General features: G+C 40.4%; 1 protein-coding gene across 2 annotated transcripts in view; it reads left to right on the top strand.

The window, feature by feature from the left end:
* The window catches only part of CLCN5 (chloride voltage-gated channel 5), a 166,882-nt gene that overhangs the window by 129,420 nt on the left and 14,538 nt on the right, over positions 1-22,924 (top strand). Inside the window, exons 1-6 of one of the 2 annotated variants that reach the window (XM_012471579.3) lie at positions 349-517; positions 2,640-2,791; positions 11,264-11,363; positions 14,501-14,688; positions 18,823-18,945; positions 19,890-20,096. In XM_012471579.3, coding sequence (XP_012327002.2) covers positions 2,687-2,791; positions 11,264-11,363; positions 14,501-14,688; positions 18,823-18,945; positions 19,890-20,096 — 723 coding nt within the window. In that variant the 5' untranslated portion in view covers positions 349-517; positions 2,640-2,686. Of the gene's footprint in view, positions 1-348; positions 518-2,639; positions 2,792-11,263; positions 11,364-14,500; positions 14,689-18,822; positions 18,946-19,889; positions 20,097-22,924 lie in introns of those variants that run through there. The other variant, XM_012471577.3, reaches the window with a different exon arrangement.

The raw sequence follows: 22,924 nt of genomic DNA, 5'->3' as shown, positions 1-22,924 counted from the left end.
AGACTTTACCTACGTTGTTGCTATCCAGTGCATTTTTTAAAAAGCCTTTTTTATATTTGCCTTTCTCCCTTTTGTACTTAGGACCTCTGTAACTCTAAATTCTTTTGGCTATTTCTACTTTACCTTCTCGTACTTTCTGCTAAATGAAGATTAAGACTTGTCTGGACCCAGGTTTCCTGAGCTGACCCGACTGCCACCGGTTTGATGGCATTTGTTTAGATGAGACTACATCTTTAAGGCTTCCGTGCCCAGTTAAAAATCTTCCTTTCTCCCAGGCTGGTCCAAAGGTCTGGTCACATGACTCCAACAGTGACATCACATTCTGACCGCCAGGGAACACTGGTGGTTCTTTAGGTGGCGTTTGTTGCCGTGAAAGGCAGAGAATGCAGCAAGTGCCCTTCTAAAGCACTTCAGACTGGGGCTTCTTTTGTAAAAGCTCCCCAACCTAAATGACCAAATGCGGGCTGCCAAGGTTATTTCTTCCTTGAGGCAGAAAAAGAGAAAACTGTGATTGAAGGTAAGCAGACTTGAGCCCAACTAAGGACTGAAGCATGCCCCCCCGGGAGCAGGGGATCTGGAGAATCGCAAGCAGTCTGTTGTAGGATTCTAATCACTGCCTGCTCTTTGAGAGGGGCCTGACAATTGCGTTTCTAAGGAAACCGGACTACAAAGGAGGATGATGCAGTGCTCATGTTACCTAGTGATGTAATAGAATTCTTTCTTTCCTGCTAGAAGCTGTTGCAGATCTTCATTTTGCCTTAATATCCTTAAAGGTGGGGGCCTCATTTAATATATAGTTTAACATTAGATAGCTATCAGATGATTTTTAAAATTAGTTTCACAAAATCCTGTTTTTCCCTTTTGAAAGGAGAACTCTTAAACCAGAGTAAATTCAATTGGGGCATTAACCTGCCTTAAAAAGTAAATATCTGGTTGTTTGGTGTCCTGATGTTCATATCAGCATTGGACTTGAGAATTGAAACAGCTTGCCCTCCCCCACCTCCACACACACATACTTTATCCTCTTTCTGCCCTCATTTCCTAGCTGGCTTTTTCCCTCTAAGCTCTCAAGAAACACACCAGCTTTCATCTTTATCAATATGACACTGACATGATAGGAAATGATGGGCTGGTGATTCAGCAGCCATCCATTTTACAGCAAGATACGAATGAAGATATGGAAAGGACTTTGGTTTGGGGTTTTAAGATTAACTTGTTCACCTTCTCCACTCCACCCCCACCCCACCCCCACCCTACAGATGATTTGGACTCTGCAGAGCTTTTTCTTTCAAATGTGCACCTTGCCTGTGAAAGGCATGCTGACTTAGGTATTCAGAAGACTTACAATTGGTAAACCAATTGTAAGTACAGCTTGGAGTGTTCCTTCAGACTTACCCCATATGAGTGCTAAAGTTGTGTGTTTGGAGTTTACAGTAAAGATGTGGATGCAGATGGAAAGAGAGGGAGTCAGCTCAGGCCCACTTGGGCCTCCTCTGCAGAGGGATGTATTACCAAACAGTCTGGAGGAAGCCTTGTCCCTGCCAAGGTTGGTACTGCAAATGTGAGCTCTGGCTGGGTGAATTAAATGATGGCATTACTCTGCACTTTTCCCCAGTGTGCATTTGCATAGATTCCTCAGTACTGCTTTGTATTTTTTGTTTAATAGCAAAATCTTATTCCATCAAACAATGTTGCAGAAATATTTTGATCAAGTTTAAGCCTTGTGTGAGATAGCTTGTGAGTTTAAAACTTTCTCCCCCATTCCCACCATTCATCAAACAAATTTTAGTTCAGGTGATATTTACGGATTCTTGGATATGTGCTAGACACTGTGGAGAAAGCAACGATGAATCAGATATTGGGCTACCAGCAAAAAGCTTCTAGTCTAGAAAGGAAGAGAAAGCATGCATATAAGTAATTGTAATGGAAGTACCCAAAGCAAAGTAGATAAGGGACTATGATGGGTGGGCAGGTGGATATGTTTCTTCCAGTTGAATGATCAGGGAGGGACATTTCATCACTGAATCATGCACTGTTCTTTAAATCTCTGCTTGTAAATCTTAGACTGTGCTGACATACTTAGAGTTTCTACAAGCCCATTATGTCAGGGATCAAGTCTTATACCTATTGAAGGGAAATTTGTACATTCCAGCCAACTTAAATTGTGAAGAGGCCCATACACTTCATTTGGAGTCCCCAGTCAGGCAAAAACCACCTTATAGGATTGCATTACTGCCTTATAAATGTAAAATGGTTCTTGATGTGATATGGCTGCAAGTGCCTTTGACCCTTTCGTCTCCCTTCCATAAACTGTAATACCTAAGCTTCTCCATCCTCCTTCTTGTCTTTTGTTTCATAAATGCTTTCCATTGCACATCAACTCCTATCATTTTTCTCTTTGTACTGTCACTCTCATCTGTTGCTTTCCATTGACACTGCTTTTAGCCACTCATCATTTTGTGCCTACACCACAGAAACCTCTGAATGGGATGGATGTTCATACCAGGTGACTATTTCTTTATCAGCCCCAACTGTAGTCATCTAATAGTTTAAGGGCTCACCTTTTGGAACCCAAAAAGAAGGTATTAAAAATGTTAACAGTGTCTGAAGTACTAATGTCTGTTTCCTGTTCAATACAGAGGACAAGTCGTACAATGGTGGAGGAATAGGTTCTTCAAATAGGATCATGGACTTCTTGGAGGAGCCAATCCCTGGTGTAGGCACCTATGATGATTTCAATACAATTGATTGGGTGAGAGAGAAGTCTCGAGACCGGGATAGGCACCGAGAGGTAAGACAAAAGATGACACATAATTGTTAGGAAATACAGGGGAAGAAATTGAAGATATCTGTTTTTTCTGTTATTTCCTTTTTTCAGCCCTGGATGTGACTGAATCGGTTTCTGTTGGCAATATAGGGTTTCGTTTTTTAAATTTATTTTTAAAGACATCTTGGACATAATGTTTATCCTAAAAATTTTAAATTGCATTTAATGATTTGTCTTCCTATAGTAAATAGTTGAAAAGGATCTTTACAGCGAAATGGATATAAATGCCTCTGAAGAGAGGTGAAAACAAACTTGGAGGAAGGTGGCAAAATAAATGTCAAAGATCTTCCTTTCCCATCTCATCCCTCTTTTATGGTTTTTCCCTCAATGCAGGATATTCATAACTAAGTAAAGTAAATGGTCTTCTGTTAAAGGAATAAAAGAAAGAAATCTCAGAGCCTTAGTGTTTACTAAAGCATACAAAATAAACTCCTTGTGATTATTGGTCTTGTGCAACCATAAAACCAAAGTAAACTTATGCTTTCAACTCCCAATAAAAGCACAAGACCAATCAAATTCAAATTAGGGAGATTAACTTAATGTAATAGGTAAATGATGGCACTTATGGCTATGGTATAGGTTCTTTTGAATTTAGCAAGATACTTTCCCCACTTTTCTATTTTTGAAGTACTGTGAAAACTTCTCAGAGAGACCTGCCAAGGTCATTTGCCTTTAACTTGTTGCTGTGTATCATTTAAATTAGGGAATCGCAATTTCTGGTTTGTATGAGCGCCACATAGAAAGCTTATTTAAAAAATAGGTGTCCAATCCCAGAGATTCCCAGTAGATGGTCATCTGGTGAGTCACTTCTTCAACCCACAATAGGTATTATTTTTTTTCTTTCTTACTCTTTTTGCTTGGACTCTAGATTTGAAATGTGATTTTTTTTAAGCTGCCCCATTCTCTCCCAAGTTAATTTCCTCCTCTTAGAGTCAAACAAATCTCCTGAGTAGTCAGGTGGAGGTTGCTTTTCATTCTTAATCCTTTCCAGCTCCTGACTGGTTTTCTCACGACCACCTGAACCCAGGAGTCAGGTTGTCCCAAGTACAGGTTTTGAGAAATTCCTTCTTAATCCTGGGATATTTGGTGATTCCACTGAGTTTTCTTGTCACAACTCAAAAAGTTGATCACTATAAAACATTTCATGTTTTTCATAAGATTTCTGCCATTTGGGAACGTATACACATATTCTTTCTATCGTATGTATATATCAATTCATCAGGCAGGCTTTAGAATTTCTGCCGTCTGTAATTTGGCAGTTTGTCATCAGTTACATATTCAACATGTTATCCAGATTATGAGAGTCACCTGTGATATGACAAGCCCACACTTCCTTTTATATTTTTTTTTTTTTTTTTTTTTTCTTTTTTTTCTTTTTTTTTTTCTTTTTTTTTTATTGCATTTTAGGTTTTGGGGTACATGTGAAAAACATGCAAAGTTGTTGCATAGGTGCATTCATGGCAGTGTGATTTGCTGCCTCCCTCCCCCTCACCCATATCTGGCATTTCTCCCCATGCTATCCCTCCCCAACTCCCCTCCCCGCTGTCCCCCCCCCACTCCCCCACAACAGACCCCCGTGTACAGTGCTCCCCTCCCTGTGTCCATGTGTTCTCCTTGTTCAACACCCTCCTATGAGTGAGAACATGTGGTGTTTGGTTTTGTGTTCTTGTGTCAGTTTGCTGAGAATGATGGTTTCCAGGTTCATCCATGTCCCTACAAAGGACGCGAACTCCTCATTTTTAATGGCTGCATAATATTCCATGGTGTATATGTGCCACATTTTTCCTGTCCAGTCTATCATCGATGGGCATTTGGGCTGGTTCCAGGTCTTTGCTATTGTAAACTGTGCTGCAATGAACATTCGTGTGCATGTGTCCTTATAGTAGAACGATTTATAATCCTTTGGATATATGCCCAGTAATGGGATTGCTGGGTCAAATGGAATTTCTATTTCTAGGTCCTTGAGGAATCGCCACACTGTTTTCCACAGTGGTTGAACTAATTTACACTCCCACCAACAGTGTAAAAGTGTTCCTATTTCTCCACATCCTCTCCAGCATCTATTTTCTCCAGATTTTTTAATGATCGCCATTCTAACTGGTGTGAGATGGTATCTCAATGTAGTTTTGATTTGCATTTCTCTAATGACCAGTGATGATGAGCATTTTTTCATATGTTTGTTGGCCTCTTGTATGTCTTCTTTTGTAAAGTATCTGTTCATATCCTTCGCCCATTTTTGAATGGGCTTGTTTGTTTTTTTCTTGTAAATCTTTTTTAGCTCGTTGTAAATTCTGGATATCAGCCCTTTGTCAGATGGGTAGGCTGCAAAAATTTTTTCCCATTCTGTTGGTTGCCGATTCACTCTATTGACTGTTTCTTTTGCCGTGCAGAAGCTGTGGAGTTTGATTAGGTCCCATTTGTCTATTTTGGCTTTTGTTGCCAATGCTTTTGGTGTTTTGGTCATAAAGTCCTTGCCTACGCCTATGTCCTGAATGGTTTTGCCTAGGTTTCCTTCTAGTGTTTTTATGGTGTTAGGCCTTATGTTTAAGTCTTTAATCCATCTGGAGTCAATTTTAGTGTAAGGTGTCAGGAAGGGGTCGAGTTTCTGCTTTCTGCATATGGTTAGCCAGTTTTCCCAACACCACTTATTGAACAGGGAATCCTTTCCCCATTGCTTGTTTTTATCAGGTTTGTCAAAGATCGGGTGGTTGTAGATATGTTGTGTCGCCTCCGATGCCTCTGTTCTGTTCCATTGGTCTATATCTCTGTTTTGGTACCAGTACCATGCTGTTTTGATTACCGTAGCCTTGTAGTAGAGTTTGAAGTCCGGTAGTGTGATGCCTCCTGCTTTGTTCTTTTTGCTTAGAATTGACTTGGCTATGCGGGCTCTCTTTTGGTTCCATATGAAGTTTAAGGTGGTTTTTTCCAGTTCTGTGAAGAAGGTCATTGGTAGCTTGATGGGGATAGCGTTGAATCTGTAAATTACTTTGGGCAGTATGGCCATTTTCACGATATTAATTCTTCCTAACCATGAACATGGAATGTTTCTCCATCTGTTTGTGTCCTCTCTTATTTCGTTGAGCAGTGGTTTGTAGTTCTCCTTGAAGAGGTCCTTTACGTTCCTTGTTAGTTGTATTCCTAGGTATTTTATTCTCTTTGTAGCAATTGTGAATGGCAGTTCGTTCTTGATTTGGCTCTCTTTAAGTCTATTATTGGTGTATAGAAATGCTTGTGATTTTTGCACATTGATTTTGTATCCTGAGACTTTGCTGAAGTTGCTTATCAGTTTCAGGAGATTTTGGGCTGAGATGATAGGGTCTTCTAGATATACAATCATGTCATCTGCAAATAGAGACAATTTGACTTCCTCCTTTCCTAATTGAATACCCTTTATTTCTTTTTCTTGTCTGATTGCTCTGGCTAGAACTTCCAGTACTATATTGAACAGGAGTGGTGAGAGAGGGCATCCTTGTCTAGTGCCCGATTTCAAAGGGAATGCTTCCAGTTTTTGCCCATTCAGTATGATATTGGCTGTTGGTTTGTCATAAATAGCTTTTATTATTTTGAGGTACGTTCCGTCGATACCTAGTTTATTGAGAGTTTTTAGCATAAAGGGCTGTTGAATTTTGTCGAAGGCCTTCTCTGCATCAATTGAGATAATCATGTGGTTTTTGTCTTTGGTTCTGTTTATGTGGTGAATTACATTTATAGACTTGCGTATATTGAACCAGCCTTGCATCCCCGGGATGAATCCTACTTGATCATGGTGGATAAGCTTTTTGATGTGCTGTTGCAATCGGCTTGCCAGTATTTTATTGAAGATTTTTGCATCTATGTTCATCATGGATATTGGCCTGTAATTTTCTTTTCTTGTTGAGTCTCTGCCGGGTTTTGGTATTAGGATGATGTTGGTCTCATAAAATGATTTGGGAAGGATTCCCTCTTTTTGGATTATTTGAAATAGTTTCAGTAGGAATGGTATCAGTTCCTCTTTGTATGTCTGGTAGAATTCGGCTGTGAACCCATCTGGACCTGGGCTTTTTTTGGGTGGTAGGCTCTTTATTGCTGCCTCGACTTCAGACCTTGTTATTGGTCTATTCAGGGTTTCGACTTCTTCCTGGTTTAGGCTTGGGAGGAGGCAACTGTCCAGGAATTTATCCATTTCTTCCAGGTTTTCTAGTTTATGTGCATAGAGTTGTTTGTAATAATCTCTGATGATGGTTTGAATTTCTCTGGCATCTGTGGTGATATCCCCTTTATCATTTTTTACTGCATCTATTTGGTTATTCTCTCTTTTCTTTTTTATTAGTCTGGCTAGTGGTCTGTCTATTTTGTTGATCTTTTCAAAAAACCAGCTCCTGGATTTATTGATTTTTTGTAGGGTTTTTCGTGTCTCTATCTCCTTCAATTCTGCTTTGATCTTAGTTATTTCTTGTCTTCTGCTAGGTTTTGAATTTTTTTGATCTTGCTCCTCTAGCTCTTTCAATTTTGACGATAGAGTGTCAATTTTAGATCTCTCCTTTCTTCTCATGTGGGCACCTATTGCTATATATTTTCCTCTAGAGACTGCTTTAAATGTGTCCCAGAGATTCTGGTATGTGGTGTCTTCGTTCTCGTTGGTTTCAAAGAACATCTTTATTTCTGCCTTCATTTCAGTGTTTATCCAGTCAACATTCAGGAGAAAGTTGTTCAATTTCCATGAGGATGTGCGGTTCTGGGTTGGCTTCTGAATTCTGAGTTCTAACTTGATTGCACTGTGGTCTGAGAGACTGTTTGTTATGGTTTCCGTTCTTTTGCATTTGCTGAGGAGTGATTTACTTCCAATTATGTGGTCAATTTTAGAGTAGGTGTGATGTGGTGCTGAGAAGAATGTATATTCTGTGGATTTGGGGTAGAGAGTTCTGCAAATGTCTATTAGGTTTGCTTGGTCCAGGTCTGAGTTCAAATCCTGGATATCCTTGTTAATTTTCTGTCTTGTTGATCTGTCTAATATTGACAATGGGGTGTTGAAGTCTCCCACTATTATTGTGTGGGAGTCAAGGTCTCTTTGTAAGTCTTTAAGAACTTGCCTTATGTATCTGGGTGCTCCTGTATTGGGTGCATATATATTTAGGATCGTTAGCTCTTCTTGTTGCATTGATCCTTTTACCATTATGTAATGTCCTTCTTTGTCTCTTTTGATCTTTGTTGCTTTAAAGTCTATTTTATCAGAGATGAGAATTGCAACTCCTGCTTTTTTTTGCTCTCCATTTGCTTGGTAAATCTTCCTCCATCCCTTTATTTTGAGCCTTTGTGTATCCTTGCTTGTGAGGTGGGTTTCCTGGATACAGCACACTGATGGGTTTTGGCTTTTTATCCAATTTGCCAATCTGTGTCTTTTGATTGGGGCATTTAGTCCGTTTACATTTAGGGTTAATATTGTTATGTGTGAATTTGATCCTGTCATTTTGATGCTAGCTGGCTGTTTTTCCCATTGGTTGATGCAGATTCTTCATTGTGTTGATGTTCTTTACCATTTCGTGCATTTTTGGAGTGGCTGGTACTGGTTGTTTTTTTCTATGTGTAGTGCCTCCTTCAGGAGCTCTTGTAAAGCTGGTCTGGTGGTGATGAAATCTCTGAGTGCTTGCTTGTTCTCAAAGGATTTTATTTTTCCTTCACTTATGAAGCTTAGTTTGGCTGGATATGAAATTCTGGGTTGAAAGTTCTTTTCTTTAAGGATGTTGAATATCGGCCCCCACTCCCTTCTGGCCTGTAGGGTTTCTGCTGAGAGATCTGCTGTAAGTCTGATGGGCTTCCCTTTGTGGGTAACCCGACCTTTCTCTCTGGCTGCCCTTAGTATTTTCTCCTTCATTTCAACCCTGGCGAATCTGACGATTATGTGCCTTGGGGTTGCTCTTCTAGAGGAATATCTTTGTGGTGTTCTCTGTATTTCCTGGACTTGAATATTGGCCTGCCTTGCTAGGTTGGGGAAGTTTTCCTGGATAATATCCTGAAGAGTATTTTCCAGCTTGGATGCATTCTCTTCATCACATTCAGGTACACCTATCAAACGTAGATTAGGTCTTTTCACATAGTCCCATATTTCTTGTTGACTCTGTTCATTCCTTTTTACCCTGTTTTCTCTAATCTTGCCTTCTCGTTTTATTTCATTGAGTTGATCTTCGACCTCTGATATCCTTTCTTCTGCTTGGTCAATTCGGCTGTTGAAACTTGTGCATGCTTCACGAAGTTCTCGTGTTGTGTTTTTCAGCTCCATCAATTCGCTCATATTCCTCTCTAAGTTGTCCATTCTCGTTAACATTTCGTCAAGTCTTTTTTCAAGGTTCTTAGTTTCTTTGCATTGGGTTAGAACATGTTCTTTTAGCTCACGGAAGTTTCTTATTATCCACTTTCGGAAAGCTGATTCTGTCATTTCATCACGCTCATTCTCCATCCAGTCTTGTTCCCTTGCTGGTGAGGAGTTGTGCTCCCTTGTAGGAGGAGAGGTGTTCTGGTTTTGGGTGTTTTCATCCTTTTTGCGCTGGTTTCTTCCCATCTTTGTGGATTTATCCACCTATCGACTTTGTAGTTGCTGTCTTTCTGATTTTGGTAATTTTAAGTCTGTAGTAGCTGAACTCATAAACCCCCTTTTCTTCCCCCTAGGTGGTCTGTCCCGGGGATTTAGGGCGTTATGATTTTCCGCTGTTGCAATGGTTTTCCCTGCCCACAAGGTGGCAGCCTAGTCACACTCAGCCTGCAGAGGCTTCGTTGAGCTGCTGTGGGCAAATTGTCCTGGGAACTGCAGGGTGTTTCCTGGTGGGTGACGCCCCTCCTCCACAGAGCTGGACCGTCCCGTGTTCAGCCGTGTTTCCGGAGGCGTCCTCTTTGCCCAGGAAACTCTTGGGTTGAGTCCCTGCCTCAGCTCCCCTTGCTTGCCCAGAGGGGATCCGGTCTCGCTCACTCTGCACAAGGGGCCGCTGCTCCCTGCCTCGGGTGCAGGCAGAGCAGCCGCGCCAGTCCAACCAACGGCGCTGGCAACCCGTGGACCTTCGCCACCTGTGAATCTCCTGGTCTGTGGGCAGTAAAAATCCACTGCCCTGTGAGCCGCTGCATCAGTCAAAGCAGCGGCTCTGAGATTCGTGGTGCGCCCTTTCCCGGGAGTGTCCTGGCTTGAATCCCTGCTTCAGCTCCCCTTGCTGGCTCAGAGGTGATTCAGTCTCTCTCGCTCTGTACGTGGATCCGCCGCCCCCCACCTCAGGGCGTAGGCCGAGCGGCGCGCCGCTCCGCTCAAACCAGCGGCGCTGGTGACCCGTGTGGCTCTTCCTCCTGTTAATCCCCTGGTCTGTGGTCAGTAAAAATCTGTCTGGAAATGCGGCGTCCACTCACCCTCTGCGCCTTCTTTCGGAGCTGCGATCCCGACTTCCTCCTAATCGGCCATCTTCTCTTCCCCACTTCCTTTTATATTAATGGTTGCATCTGAGGCAAATGATGCCAATTAGTAATCCAAAACCACTTAAAGTGTGTTTATCAACTAGCCCAAGGGGGCTTTTTTTTTTTTTTTTTTTTTTTTTTTTTTGGTATTAACTGTTCATTATCAGAAGGGAAACAATGTCATAGGGAAAAATGTAACTTCATTCCTTTTCAGCACTTGGAAACTTAAAGTCATAGGTCAAAACTGTTTTTTAAAATGCTTTTGAAATTTTCAGAATAATTTATTGTTTGTGACATTACTGTAGATAAAGTGGGGTAGCTAAGTTGCCATTTCAAAGATAAGAAATAGAGATACAGAGAAAGGGGAGGTACCCACACAAAACTGTCAGAATGTTGATTTTTAAAATGTGGGCCCTGAAGGGTTAAATTGTCAAGGCTAGGACTTAAAAAATAAAACTTTCTGCACCTCCTGATAGCCTTGATGTTACCTGCAGGTTTTTGAAAATGAAAGAGATACATTGTTGCTATCACTTAGTATCTGTGACCACTGTACAATTAGGGGTTTGTGGGATTAAGTCTGGGAATTTGCCTGACCTGAACTATAGCCCCAGGTAGTAAAGCCTCAATTTGTACTTTTATCACTCAAATAAGCCTGTGTTTGTTTATTCTGTGAAAAACATTGAAACTATTTGCTGTGAGTCAAGAGATTGCCCTTGGAATATCTGATGTCCAGGACAGAAAGAGACCACTGCAATTAGCAAGACACATTGATGCTATAAGAAATGAGCAGCTTGGGAGGAAGCCCTGAATAAGGGACTTGTGGGTATTACAATACTGTAGATGAAGGTGGGGTTTCAGTAAACCTCAAAATTGTTAGTGAAACTGGTTCAGCTAAAGATGATGTGAGAGGTAGCTCTAAATTGGTCTATTCTCCAATGATTTGTCTTTGTATTTCTTTGTTGAACAGTTTTGAGGTGAAAAAAGGGTGTGTGTAGAGTGTACCAATGTTTTCTAATTTTCCCCTAGATTACCAATAAAAGCAAAGAGTCAACATGGGCCTTAATTCACAGCGTGAGTGATGCTTTCTCCGGCTGGTTGTTGATGCTCCTTATTGGGCTTTTATCAGGTATGGTAAAATATTAGTATTCAAAACAAATCTCCCAAAATTGTGGTATGTTCCTCCCCCAAGTCATGAGCTGAGTCAGGTACTGTGCTTTCCTATTTCCTACCTTTAATGAACTGCTGGTGAACCTTTTAGAAGCTTGATGTCCTCATCTGTACAGGGTACTAATACCTGCAATTCTTACCTTAAATAAATGAGGAAATGCATTAAATGCATTTTGTACACTATAAAATACTGTATCCATTTTAAGATGATGTTAGCCCTTTGGTGCTTGTTTTGAGGAAGAGCCCTTCTGTTGGAGACAGTTTATTTAAAGAAATATGTGCTGCATGGGTTTTAGGAGAGAAGATATGGAAGAGGACTTCCTGAGACATTTTGTGGGTGTTTCTTAAACATCTACTCTCTCATTTGGTGATGCAGAAAAGCATGTAAGATATGGCTCATACTCTCAAGAAGCTTATGATCTCATTATTTCACAGTGGCTGGGGGTGGAATGGTGCCACCTTGCCTTATAAACTCCATCAACCTCCCCGCCACTCCAAATGATATATAGTCTCCCTAAAAATGGTATACTTGCTGTACAAATACAGCTTTCAACCAAGTTCCCAAGAAGGCTTCTCACCAGGCCGGGGAAGCAGAGTACCAAGGACACTAGGTAGAGATGGTAAGAGGTGTGTCCTCATGGCATTAAAGATACAGCCTAGGAAAATCTGGAATCTTGAGCTGAAAAGAAGTTAGGTAGAAACCTGGAGATGGAGGGTATACAGTGGTAGTTAACAGCAAGCAGAGGCTCTAGTTTTAGGCTGCCTGGATTTGAATCCAAGCCCCACTAGTTTTGTGGCTTTGAGCAAGTTTCTTGATCCCTGGAAGCTTTAGTTTACTGATCTGTAAAATGGTGATAATCAAAGTTTGAATGTTAGAAGTTTGCTGTGAGGATTAAATGAGATACAGCACATAATAGCACTCATTAGCACAGCAGCCAGTTGTTAATGCTGCTGCTGCTGCGGCTGCTGTTACCAAGAGAGAATAATTCATGAACCATGGAGTAGAATGTGACTGTAGCAAATGAGGAATGGCTTATCTATAGCTGGGTTTTTGAAAATTGTCTAGGGCAGGGATTGGCAAACTTCTGCTGTAAAGGAGCCAGATAGTAAATATTTTAGGATTTGTGGGCCAAGTGGTCTCTATAGCACCCACTCCATTCTGCTGATGTGGCACGAAAGCAGCCATAGACCATAGGTAAACAAACGAACCTAGCTGTGACCAGAAAAACTTTATTTGCAAAAATAGGAGGCAGGCAAGATTTGGCCCTTGGGCTATAGTTTGCTAACCCATGGCCTAGGGTGTTAACTCTGCCCCTTCTGGCTCTTACAGGAGAGAGAACATGGTCTGGCTGTTTGGAGCTGCCTAATAATAGACTGGGTGGTCTGTAATGCTAAGTATTGCAGAGATGCTGAGGAGAAGGAAGATGGCTGAGAAAAGGTTATATGACATAGCAGTTAGGAGCACAGCAATGACCTTGAAAAGCCATCTCAGAAAAATATTAGGAGCTAAATGTATTCGGTTAGTGCAAAAGTAACAGCATTACTTTTAATGGTGAAAAACCGCAATTGTTTTTGCACCGACCTAATAGATTTCAAGGGAAGGCAACCACTGTAGAAGTTTTCATAGTCATAGGAGAAGAGAGGAAGGGCAAAGGCTTGAAATGATAACAAGGACAAGGGACAACATTTTATTCTTCAGGGTAGGGGGAACCTAATAAAATTTGTAACCAGAGAAGAAAGAACTGACTCTGGGGAGGAGGAGAGCTAGAAGGAGAAGACATGATGGAGGGTACCAGTATTAGGTGAAATAAGACATGCACATATGAAACAACCAGAGAATAAGCCAAACTCTAAAAGGCAGAGAAGATTGTGGGCCGGAGTAGGCAAGAATAGGTGTCAAACAGTGTGTTAGATTTGACTAGGTTCTTTGAGTATGTAAATAACCTGTGTTAACACTTTTAGCACCTACCAAAACACACACATGACATGGCTTCCCGCCTGTTGGAATGTAGGCATAATATCCTCAACTTTTTAATGTATTTCTTGTCACTAGGTGGTCAGTGAATATTTTTCTTTCCTTGTACACACAGGGTATTTTGTTTTTAAGCATTGGAGAGCAACAATAGAAGCAGTGTGTCTGAATGCTGGAACAGTCTGGGAATTCAGGGGCTGTGAATTTTATGATGGCTTTACTATTTCCCTAAAGCATGATTCTGGGCCATTTAATTTCTTTATGCCAGAGTTTCTTCATCTGGATGACAGAAATGATGAGAAGGCCAGAATCTAAAGTACTATAACTGTCTTAACCCTATCAGTCTATTAGCCACAGTGTATAAGTCCCCAGTTCACGATTCCATTTCCTCATCATTTTCTGTGGCGAATATTCTGTGTATGATCCTATTTGCTCTTTCTCAGCAAGAAAACTTTAGTATGTTCATGTCCTAGGTTCAGGAGGCTTCAACATGTCTAAAGCTTCATCTCACCTTCCATGCACATCACAGCTTATGCTTTGATAAATTCAGCTCCTTTAGCCTAGAATGCCTTCCTGCCATTGTTCAAATTCCCTTGTCCACGGAGCACAATCCTGCTATCAAGGCTTAGCCCTTCTCCCCATAATCTTCGTCAGCTCTCCTCTCTAACCAATCTCAAATAAACATCATAGAATATTCCTCAATGTTGGGCAATTCACATTTTCTGAATCTTGCATATATATATAGGTGAGAATAAAATAATATTTAATAAACTTGACTCTTTATTGATCAAATTCATAAAGTTGAACTCAAAACAGTGTTTTTGCTCTGTTAGTTCAGCTTAAAGATAGGTCTACTAGCCCCTTGCTCCCACTCAACCATTTTGTTTTCCCTAACTCCCTTCTATATAGAAATTCTACCAATGCCAATGTTTAGTGCAGAGATAATAAGTGAAAATCAAGCAGACGCACAATCAGAGGTTGCAGGTGGAATGGGGAAGTATGTGCTCATCCCTTACTTTGATTCCCTTCCCCTCATTTTCTCTGACAAAGCTTATTCTGATGACCAAAGAACAGTTTCAAGATTCAATTTAACTTTGGCCTTTCCCTCCCTTCCCACAAATCAGGTTCGTTAGCTGGTTTGATAGACATCTCTGCTCATTGGATGACAGATTTAAAAGAAGGTATATGCACAGGGGGATTCTGGTTTAACCATGAACATTGTTGCTGGAACTCTGAGCATGTCACCTTTGAAGAGAGAGACAAATGCCCAGAGTGGAATAGCTGGTCCCAGCTTATCATCAGCACAGATGAGGTAACATGTAGTGATGTTTTATGAGCCATTGACTTTTATTCTTACTTATTTTATTTCTTATACTGTACTCACAGCAATTGTGGAATCTTCCTTTATTTTCCTTTTCACAGAAAGGGGAACCAGTACCAGCTGCCTTTCTCTGTGGTTTAAGTGCAGCTCTATTTCCATCTCTGCTGATGTGTGGAGTCATTTGACGCTTATGTTTAAAATGGTTTTTTGTTTGCTTTAATAAGCCTGATGTTTCTTCTTAGACACTAATACATAGTGTGACTGAATTTCTCGTTTTCTAATAATTTCAAAAGAAATGTCAGAGGCAGCCAACAGGTGAGCTATAATTTCTAATGAAGGATAGAGTGGGTTAAAAATGTGTTTATGCATATAGATTGGAAAAGTGATTTTCCCTGAGCATTGCATTAGAACATTGAAAAAATTACAATGCATTCCATGTCAAAATAATAGAAACCCAAGAATAAAATTGCCTATCATCCCATTTTGCAATCAAATCAATATTTTCATTTGCCCTTCTCTTCTAGCACTTTTTTTTTTTTTTTTCTTGAGACAGGGTCTTTCCCTGTCACCCAGGCTGGAGTACAGTGACACGACCATAGCTCACTGCTGCAGCCTCAACCTCCTAGACTCAGGCAATCCTCTCACCAGTCCTCCTATGGAGCAGCTGGGACTATGGTGTGGTGTCTGTCACCACACCTAGATAATTTTTTGTTTGTTTGTTTGTTTGTTTTTTGTAAAAATGGAGTCTTACTGTGTGCCTAAGCTGGTGTCGAACTCCGGGGCTCAAGTTATCCTCCTGCCTTGGCCTTCCAAAGTGCTGAGATTACAGGCATGAGCCACTGTGCTTGGCCTAGCATATGTTTTTTGATGCCAGGGTAACTTTGCTTATTTTTCAGTTACTTACCTTTCTTTTACCACTCAGTTATATGTTTGATCTCTCCCACTGAAAACAAAATCACACAAAACAAAAAAGTCTCGACTCCCAATTCTACCCTGACTTCTGCCAACATTTATATTACCCACCATGGTCTAAAACAGTTTGAGGTGGCATGTGCAGGCACATACACAAATACAAACAGTCCAGGGAAAAGGAGGCTAGGAAAAGAATAAAGATAGAAATAGGAGTGTTTATATGCATATACGACCATGCGTATTGGCTTAGGTAAAGGGTTCAATAAAAGGAGTACATACGTGCTGTATGTTTGAGAGGGTTAGGTCTATGCTTCTCAAACTAGGGTAAGGTCAGCATGCCAGAGGGTAGGTGAAACTACAGGACAAACATTATATGCCTTCCCAGAGCATTACTTTTTCCTGAATATTAGGAAAATGTTTTTCAAAAATTATGTGTAAATAATTATTTAAAAATGGAATGCAAAATTTCATACTTGTTAAGAAAAAAAAAAACTGTTTCAGCTCTGCTCCTGGTACGCTGTCCCATACTCTGATGCCTCTGTTTACTCTCTCCTAGATTAGGAGAACTTGGGTAGAAAAGTTCGGGAAGTCCTGCAACTTAGGGAGAGAGAGAGAGAATTTCCCTTGCTTTTGGGGGGATTCTTTTATTTTAAAAGTAATTAGCCAAGTGAGGTGGCTCATGCCTGTAATCCCAGCACTTTGGAAGGCCGAGGTGAGTGAGTCACCTGAGGTCAGGAGTTCAAGACCAGCCTGGCCAACATGGTAAAACCCCGTCTCTTCTAAAAACTGTACAAAAATTAGCCGGGCATGGTGTCAGGTGCCTGTAATCCCAGCTACTCGGGAGGCTGAGGCAGGAGAATTGCTTGAACCCGGGAGGCGGAGGTTGCAGTGAGCCGAGATCACGTCACTGCACTCCAGCCTGGGCAACAGAGCGAGACTCCATCTCAAAAAAAAAACAAAAATCCTCTCCTCCAAGGGCTGAGTGAGATGTACCTCATGCCTGTAGTCCCAGCAGTTTGGGAGGCTGAGGAGGGAGAATCCCTTGGGGCCGGGAGTTTGAGACCAGCCTAGACAATATAGCGAGACCCCTGTGTCTAAAAAAATATAGGTGATAGCAACCACCTGTAGTTCCCAGCTACTTGGAAGGTAAGGTGGGAGGATTCCCTGAACCCAGGAGATCTAGGCTGTAGTGAGCAATGATAGTGCCACTGCACGCCAGCCTGGGCAATGGAGTGAGATCCTGTCACACACACACAAAAGTAATTACAGATTCATAGGAAGTTGCAAAACAATGTATAAGAAGGTCCTCAGTACCCTGCCCCCAGCCTTCCCTCCCTCAATGGCAACAGCTTGCATAACTGTAATGCCATAACAAAACCAGGTAATTGACATAGGTACAATCCACAGGCTTTATATCTCCAGTTTTACACACACTGATTTATGTATGTATGTATGTATGTGTGTATGTACGTATTTGTGTGTATATGGGCACACGCATGTAGTTCATTGCAGTTTTATCCCATGTGGACATTTGTTTAACCACCACCACAGTCAAGATTTAGAACTGTACTATCACTGCAGGGCTTTCTCATACTGCCCCTTCATAGCTGTGTGTGTGTAAGACTTCCAACAATTACTTTCAAACTAGAGCTTGAGATTTGCTCTAGAGACAAATTTCTCTGGCTCTTCTTTTTATGAGTGAAATCCTTCCCTGGGAAAAGAGTCCTCTAGGTTTTAAGAAGCCTTCTGCAAATGCCAGGAATTTGACCTCCTGGTCTCTGCCTTTGGCCAGTTTGAGGTACTTTTCCATTCACTCCCTTACCCTCTTTGTTTCCTACCTCTGCAGTCTTCTTCCTCCTTAGCTACATTGGAAAGGCAAAGAAATAGCAATCATGTGTTCCTCTGAGGGCCTAAGATAATGGAAAACCTGTGTCAAATTTACAACTCAGAAAAAACCTGAGCATATTCTGGTTCTCTTTGTCTAGGTCAGTGAATTACTTTAATAGTGTTCCATGTTTTGAAAACTCAAAAGTCTATTGAGTTTTGTATTTTATGTAAGTTGACTGAGTTGCAACTCCTAATATTTCTACCAGCAAGCATAACTTCCTAATCAAAATTGCTTTTTTGTAAGACATGACTATTTGCAGTCCCTTTAATATGGATGAATCTTTACTGCTGGTCAAAACTAGATTTCTTTTGTGGCATGCTTCATTTATCACAGGGGAATAGTTTCAAAATGTATATTCTTTCCATTTTAAAAATAATTGTTTCCATTTTATTTATTTATATCTGGTATGACCAGGGCCTGAAACTTTCTATTTATATGGTTGTTGCTGAGTCTGTGGTACCAAAATTTTCTTTTGTGGACTCTGAAAAAGAAAGTTGAGTAAACAGAACCAGAGAGCAGACTGATGGTTACTTGGGGCGTGGAGGAGGAGGAAATAGGGAGAAGTGGGCCAAAGGGTACAGGTTTGCAGTGAGGTAGGGTGAATAAGTCTAGAGAGCTAATTTACAGCGTGAGGACTAGAGTCAGTAATGCTGTATACTAAAAATTTGCTAAGAGTAGATTTTAGAAGCTCTTACCACACATAGAAAGGTAACTATGTAAGGTAATATGCTTGTAAGTTTATTTGAATGTAGTAACCATTTCACTATGTATATGAAACATCATGTTGTATACCTTAAATATATACAATAAAGAATAAAAGAAAAAAAACACCCAGAAATTTTGTTACTATAATCTATGAGAATTTGACACCAAGGTAAGTAGCCAAAGGTAAATTTAGTTGGAACTTGAGATCCACTCTTCACTTCAAATGTAAAGCCAAGGTTCAGCCATTCCAAAATAAAAGGGAGGGTGCTGTTAAGACTCTCGGTAAAATGACATGGAATCATGTATATTTGACTACAAAACCCATCAAAGCACTCATATATAAAAAGAATTTGGTTTCAAGGTTTTTAGTTTGCTCTTCTCCTTGTCTGTCCTTAGAATTCATGGTAAATTTCCTTTGGGTGTAGCAAAGCATGTCATTTCAGTACTAAGTGGCCTGACAGTGTTTCAGTAGTTGACAATTCAGGAAGAAACATCTTGAACAATTTATTCTTGGTCGTTTTTTCTGGACCTTCTTTCCTGAAAAACCATTACTTAGAAGAGCTGCATGCCTCACTGAAGCTGTCTAGGCTAAAACAAGCTTCTTTTTTCCCCTGTTCCAGGGAGCCTTTGCCTACATAGTCAATTATTTCATGTACGTCCTCTGGGCTCTCCTATTTGCCTTCCTTGCCGTATCTCTTGTCAAGGTGTTTGCGCCTTATGCCTGTGGCTCCGGAATCCCTGAGGTGAGTCTGTTAAAATGGTTTATATATGGTTACAATATGAATCTTTTTTGGTTAAAATCTCTTAATATGTATTCCAGCACATACCACAATTTGATGAATGTTAGGCAGGATTTGATCCTGAGGCCATCTAAGGCCTAGGTCTTTCCACAAGTCCCTCTCAGCCTGGGCTACCTGGAAATTAAAGGGAGTTGATTCTTAGCCTCCTAAGGGTTCCTGTTGAGTCAGGCTCTGGAAAAACTCCCCTGTTCCCTCTCCAAAAAGCTCCCAGAGTAAATCCCAAGATTCTGACCTGAAAAAGCAGTGTTATTGTCAGCTTTTTCAGAGCAAAAGAAAGAAAACCACTTGGTCCATTTCCCACAATATGATTCAGGTTACATGGGGTGGTTAAAACCCTGTTACTAACTACTTTTGGCTTAGATTGCTTGACAGTGACTGAAGACACTGAGACTTAGGTTACCAGGATGACTTTGCCCCTTCCTGTTTCCTGACCAGGTAATAAGTCGCAATTTTTTTTTTCTTTTCTTTTTTATTTTTTTTTTTTGCCAGGGAATCAAGACTATACCTAACCTTTAAGGTTGTTTCAGGGACATTAGCCTTGTCCTCTCAGAATGTGCCTCTTGGGCTACCATGTTTTAACTTGAGGAAAACACCTATCCCTCCCTCTCCAGCTCCTCCTTCATATATGCACACTCTCATACTTACAATACATCCTTGCCCAGCTGTCACTCCCCTCCCCCTAAAAGAGGGGGAACATGAAGGCTTAAAGAACAGTTCTTGCTTTCTGGGGCTCCTGGGCTCCCTTCCAAACAGGGATCACTGTAGGTCAAGCATTTATATGTTACTTATTCAAAAGATGCAGTTTCTCTAATGAGGTCCAGATTTTTGCTTCTTAGCCTTGTTGACTTCCTTAGTCTATATTCAATCTTTCTGTGTTTGACCTGCAGATAAAAACTATCTTGAGTGGTTTCATTATTAGGGGCTATTTGGGTAAGTGGACTCTGGTTATCAAAACCATCACCTTGGTACTGGCAGTGTCGTCTGGCTTGAGCCTGGGCAAAGAGGGCCCTCTAGTGCACGTGGCTTGCTGCTGTGGGAACATCCTGTGCCACTGCTTCAACAAATACAGGAAGAATGAAGCCAAGCGCAGAGAGGTAATAACAAATGGCCTTAATAGTCTCTTTTTGGTTGTGAGCATAAATGACACAATCTTAGGGGGTGAGAATTTGGGGGTTCTACCAATGTTAATGCAAACACCCTTCGACCCAGCAATTCCACTTCTAGGCATTTATCCTACAGACATCCTAGCATATATGTGCACAAAGGCATATAAGGATAGTGCCTCGTCTGTCAACGTAGTGAAAACCTGAAGCAACAAAAATGTCCATGAATGGGGAACTAATTGAATAAATACTATTCTGTTCATACTGTAGAATACTTTGTAACCATTAAATGAGATAACCTTATATATATTGACTTGGAATTCTGACTATGAAACACCATTAGATTTTGAAAGTCAGTTTTTGAATAATACATATAGTTCATATTTTTTGAAAGTGTATATGCACTTATTAATAGAAAATGTCTGGAAAGTGGTTTTACCCTAAACTGGTTTTACTTTTTTTTTTTTTTTTTTTTTTGAGACAGTTTCACTCTGTCACCCAGACTGCAGTGCAGTGGCATGATCACGGCTCACTGCAGCCTCGACCTCCCCCAGCTCAGGTGATCCTCCCACCTTAGCCTTCCGAGTAGCTGAAACTACAGGTGCGCACCACCACACCCAGCTAATTTTCGTATTTTTTGTAGAGACGGGGTTTCACTATGTTGCCCAGGCTGTTCTCAAATTCCTGCGCTCAAGCAATCCTGCCTCAGTCTCCCAAACTGCTGGGATTACAGGCGTGAGACACCATGCCTGGCCTATGCCAAACTGTTAAAAATGTTTATCTATGGTGAGTTGGAGAGTGAGGTGGTAGTGAAGAAGATGTAAGGATTTTAACTATTTTATATAATTGTATTCAAGTATATGTTGCTTCTCTTACAAAGTAAGTTACAGAAAGATTTTAAAAGACGTTATTTATTCCTATGGCATAGCACATCTAAGTGCAGTGTATGTTTCAGATGTCAGTTTTTTCACCTTCTCTTTCTATCCAGCACTATATTTGAATTAGTTTCTCTCTGTATTGGACCTCTCTCTGCCTTTTGTTTCAGCCCAACTCAGTTAGTCCCGCCACAGCAACTCTGTGGTGGTTGTCATGTTTATGCAGTTGTTAATGTATGCTGTTTTGAGGAGGAAGGACATTTTTTTTTTAAGTTCCAAGTCATTGGTTTACTGTTTTTCTTGCTATAATTAAGGGCTTAAGAAAATAATGGCTCTTACTTTATTTTCTTTAAATTACAAAGACATTACATACGGAATGGGTCAAGAGCAAGGTCATTTCATTAAAAAGGATTTTTCACAAAACAGGAACCTAATGATTTCTTAGGAAAACAAACGAAAAAAATTAACCATAAGACCCAGAAGGAAACTCAAAGAGATTGAGATTTCAAATGTAGAATAAACTTTGATGGTTCAAGGGAGAAAGTTCCTGGCACAGTTAGAAAGGAGAGGAAAACTAGCAGGAGAGAAGATAGGGAAATATGAGTAGATTGTTTAGCTACCTGTCATGCGGTAAAGGGACTTAAAGGCAGTGTTAAATTGGTGAGGTTGTTAAATGGGTTCAACAAAAGGGAAGAGTTGAAAAAACATTTTTTTTCTAGAAATACTTTTTTAGAACATTTATGAAATTTGAATGAGATTTATAGATCAAATAACAGTTGTTGGTGTAAATTTCCTATTTTGATCATTGAACTGTGATTCCATGGAAGAGACTGTCTTTGCTTTTCAGACATAAAAGTATTTATACCCTAAATGCACTGAAGCATTTCAGGGTACATGAGCCTTATATGTGCAACTGACTTTTCTGAGTGAAATTTCAATTCTTCAGAAAAAAAAATAGAGAATTGTGAAACAAATGCAGTAATGGTAGCAACTGCAGAATCTACATAAAGGATATATAGGAATTCTTTGTGCTACTCTTTCACCTTTTCTGTGTTTAAATTTTTTTTTGAAAAAATATTTTAATGAGTAAGAGTGAAGTGGTAATTGTTGCTGGTTTTGCATGGATGAAGGTGAGTTTGAAACTACAGATTGCTGGGGACTTTCATATTATACAATTAGCATTTTTGTTCAAATAGTTTCTAATAAAATAAGAGAGGAATTTGATTTGGCTGTTTTTCTGTACAGATGCCATGTATTTCTCCAGCTAGACTCATATGAATATAGTAATGTCTCACTTATTGACAGGGATACGTTATGAGAAATGCATTGTTAGGAGATTTCATCAGTGTGCAAACATTATAGATTGGACTTACACAGACTGAGATGGTCTAACCTGCTATGCACCTAGGTTTTATTTTTATGATATAGCTTATTGCTCCTAGGCTACAAACCTGTACAGCATGTGACTATACTGAATACTATGAGCAATTGCAACACAATGGTAAATATCTGTGCATCTAAACATAGAAAAAGTTCAGTAAAAATATAATATTATAATTTTATGTGACCATCATGTTGTATGTGGTCCATCATTGACTGAAACATTGTTATATGGTACGTAACACTATTTGAATCTTTTTTTTTTTTTTTTTTTTTTTTTTTGAGACAGGGTCTCAGTCTGTTGGCCTGGCTGGAATGCAGTAGTGTGATCTCGGTTCACTGCAACCTCCGTCTCCCAGGCTTGAGCAATCCTCCTACCTCACCCTCTCAAGTAGCTAAGACTACAGGCACATGCCATTATACCCAGCTAATTTTTAGAATTTGTGGACACTGGCTTTTGCCATGTGGCCCAGGCTAGTGTTGAATTCCTGGGCTCAAGTGATCCTCCTGCCTCAGCCTCCCAAAGTGCTAAGATTACAGGCATGAGCTAACACAACCACCCAG

Source organism: Aotus nancymaae, unplaced genomic scaffold (genome assembly GCF_030222135.1).
Source record: "Aotus nancymaae isolate 86718 unplaced genomic scaffold, 86718_ANA_hifiasm-v0.15.2.pri h1tg000058l, whole genome shotgun sequence".
Classification (NCBI taxonomy): Eukaryota; Metazoa; Chordata; class Mammalia; order Primates; family Aotidae; genus Aotus; species Aotus nancymaae.
This window is presented reverse-complemented; position numbering and strand designations above follow the sequence as displayed.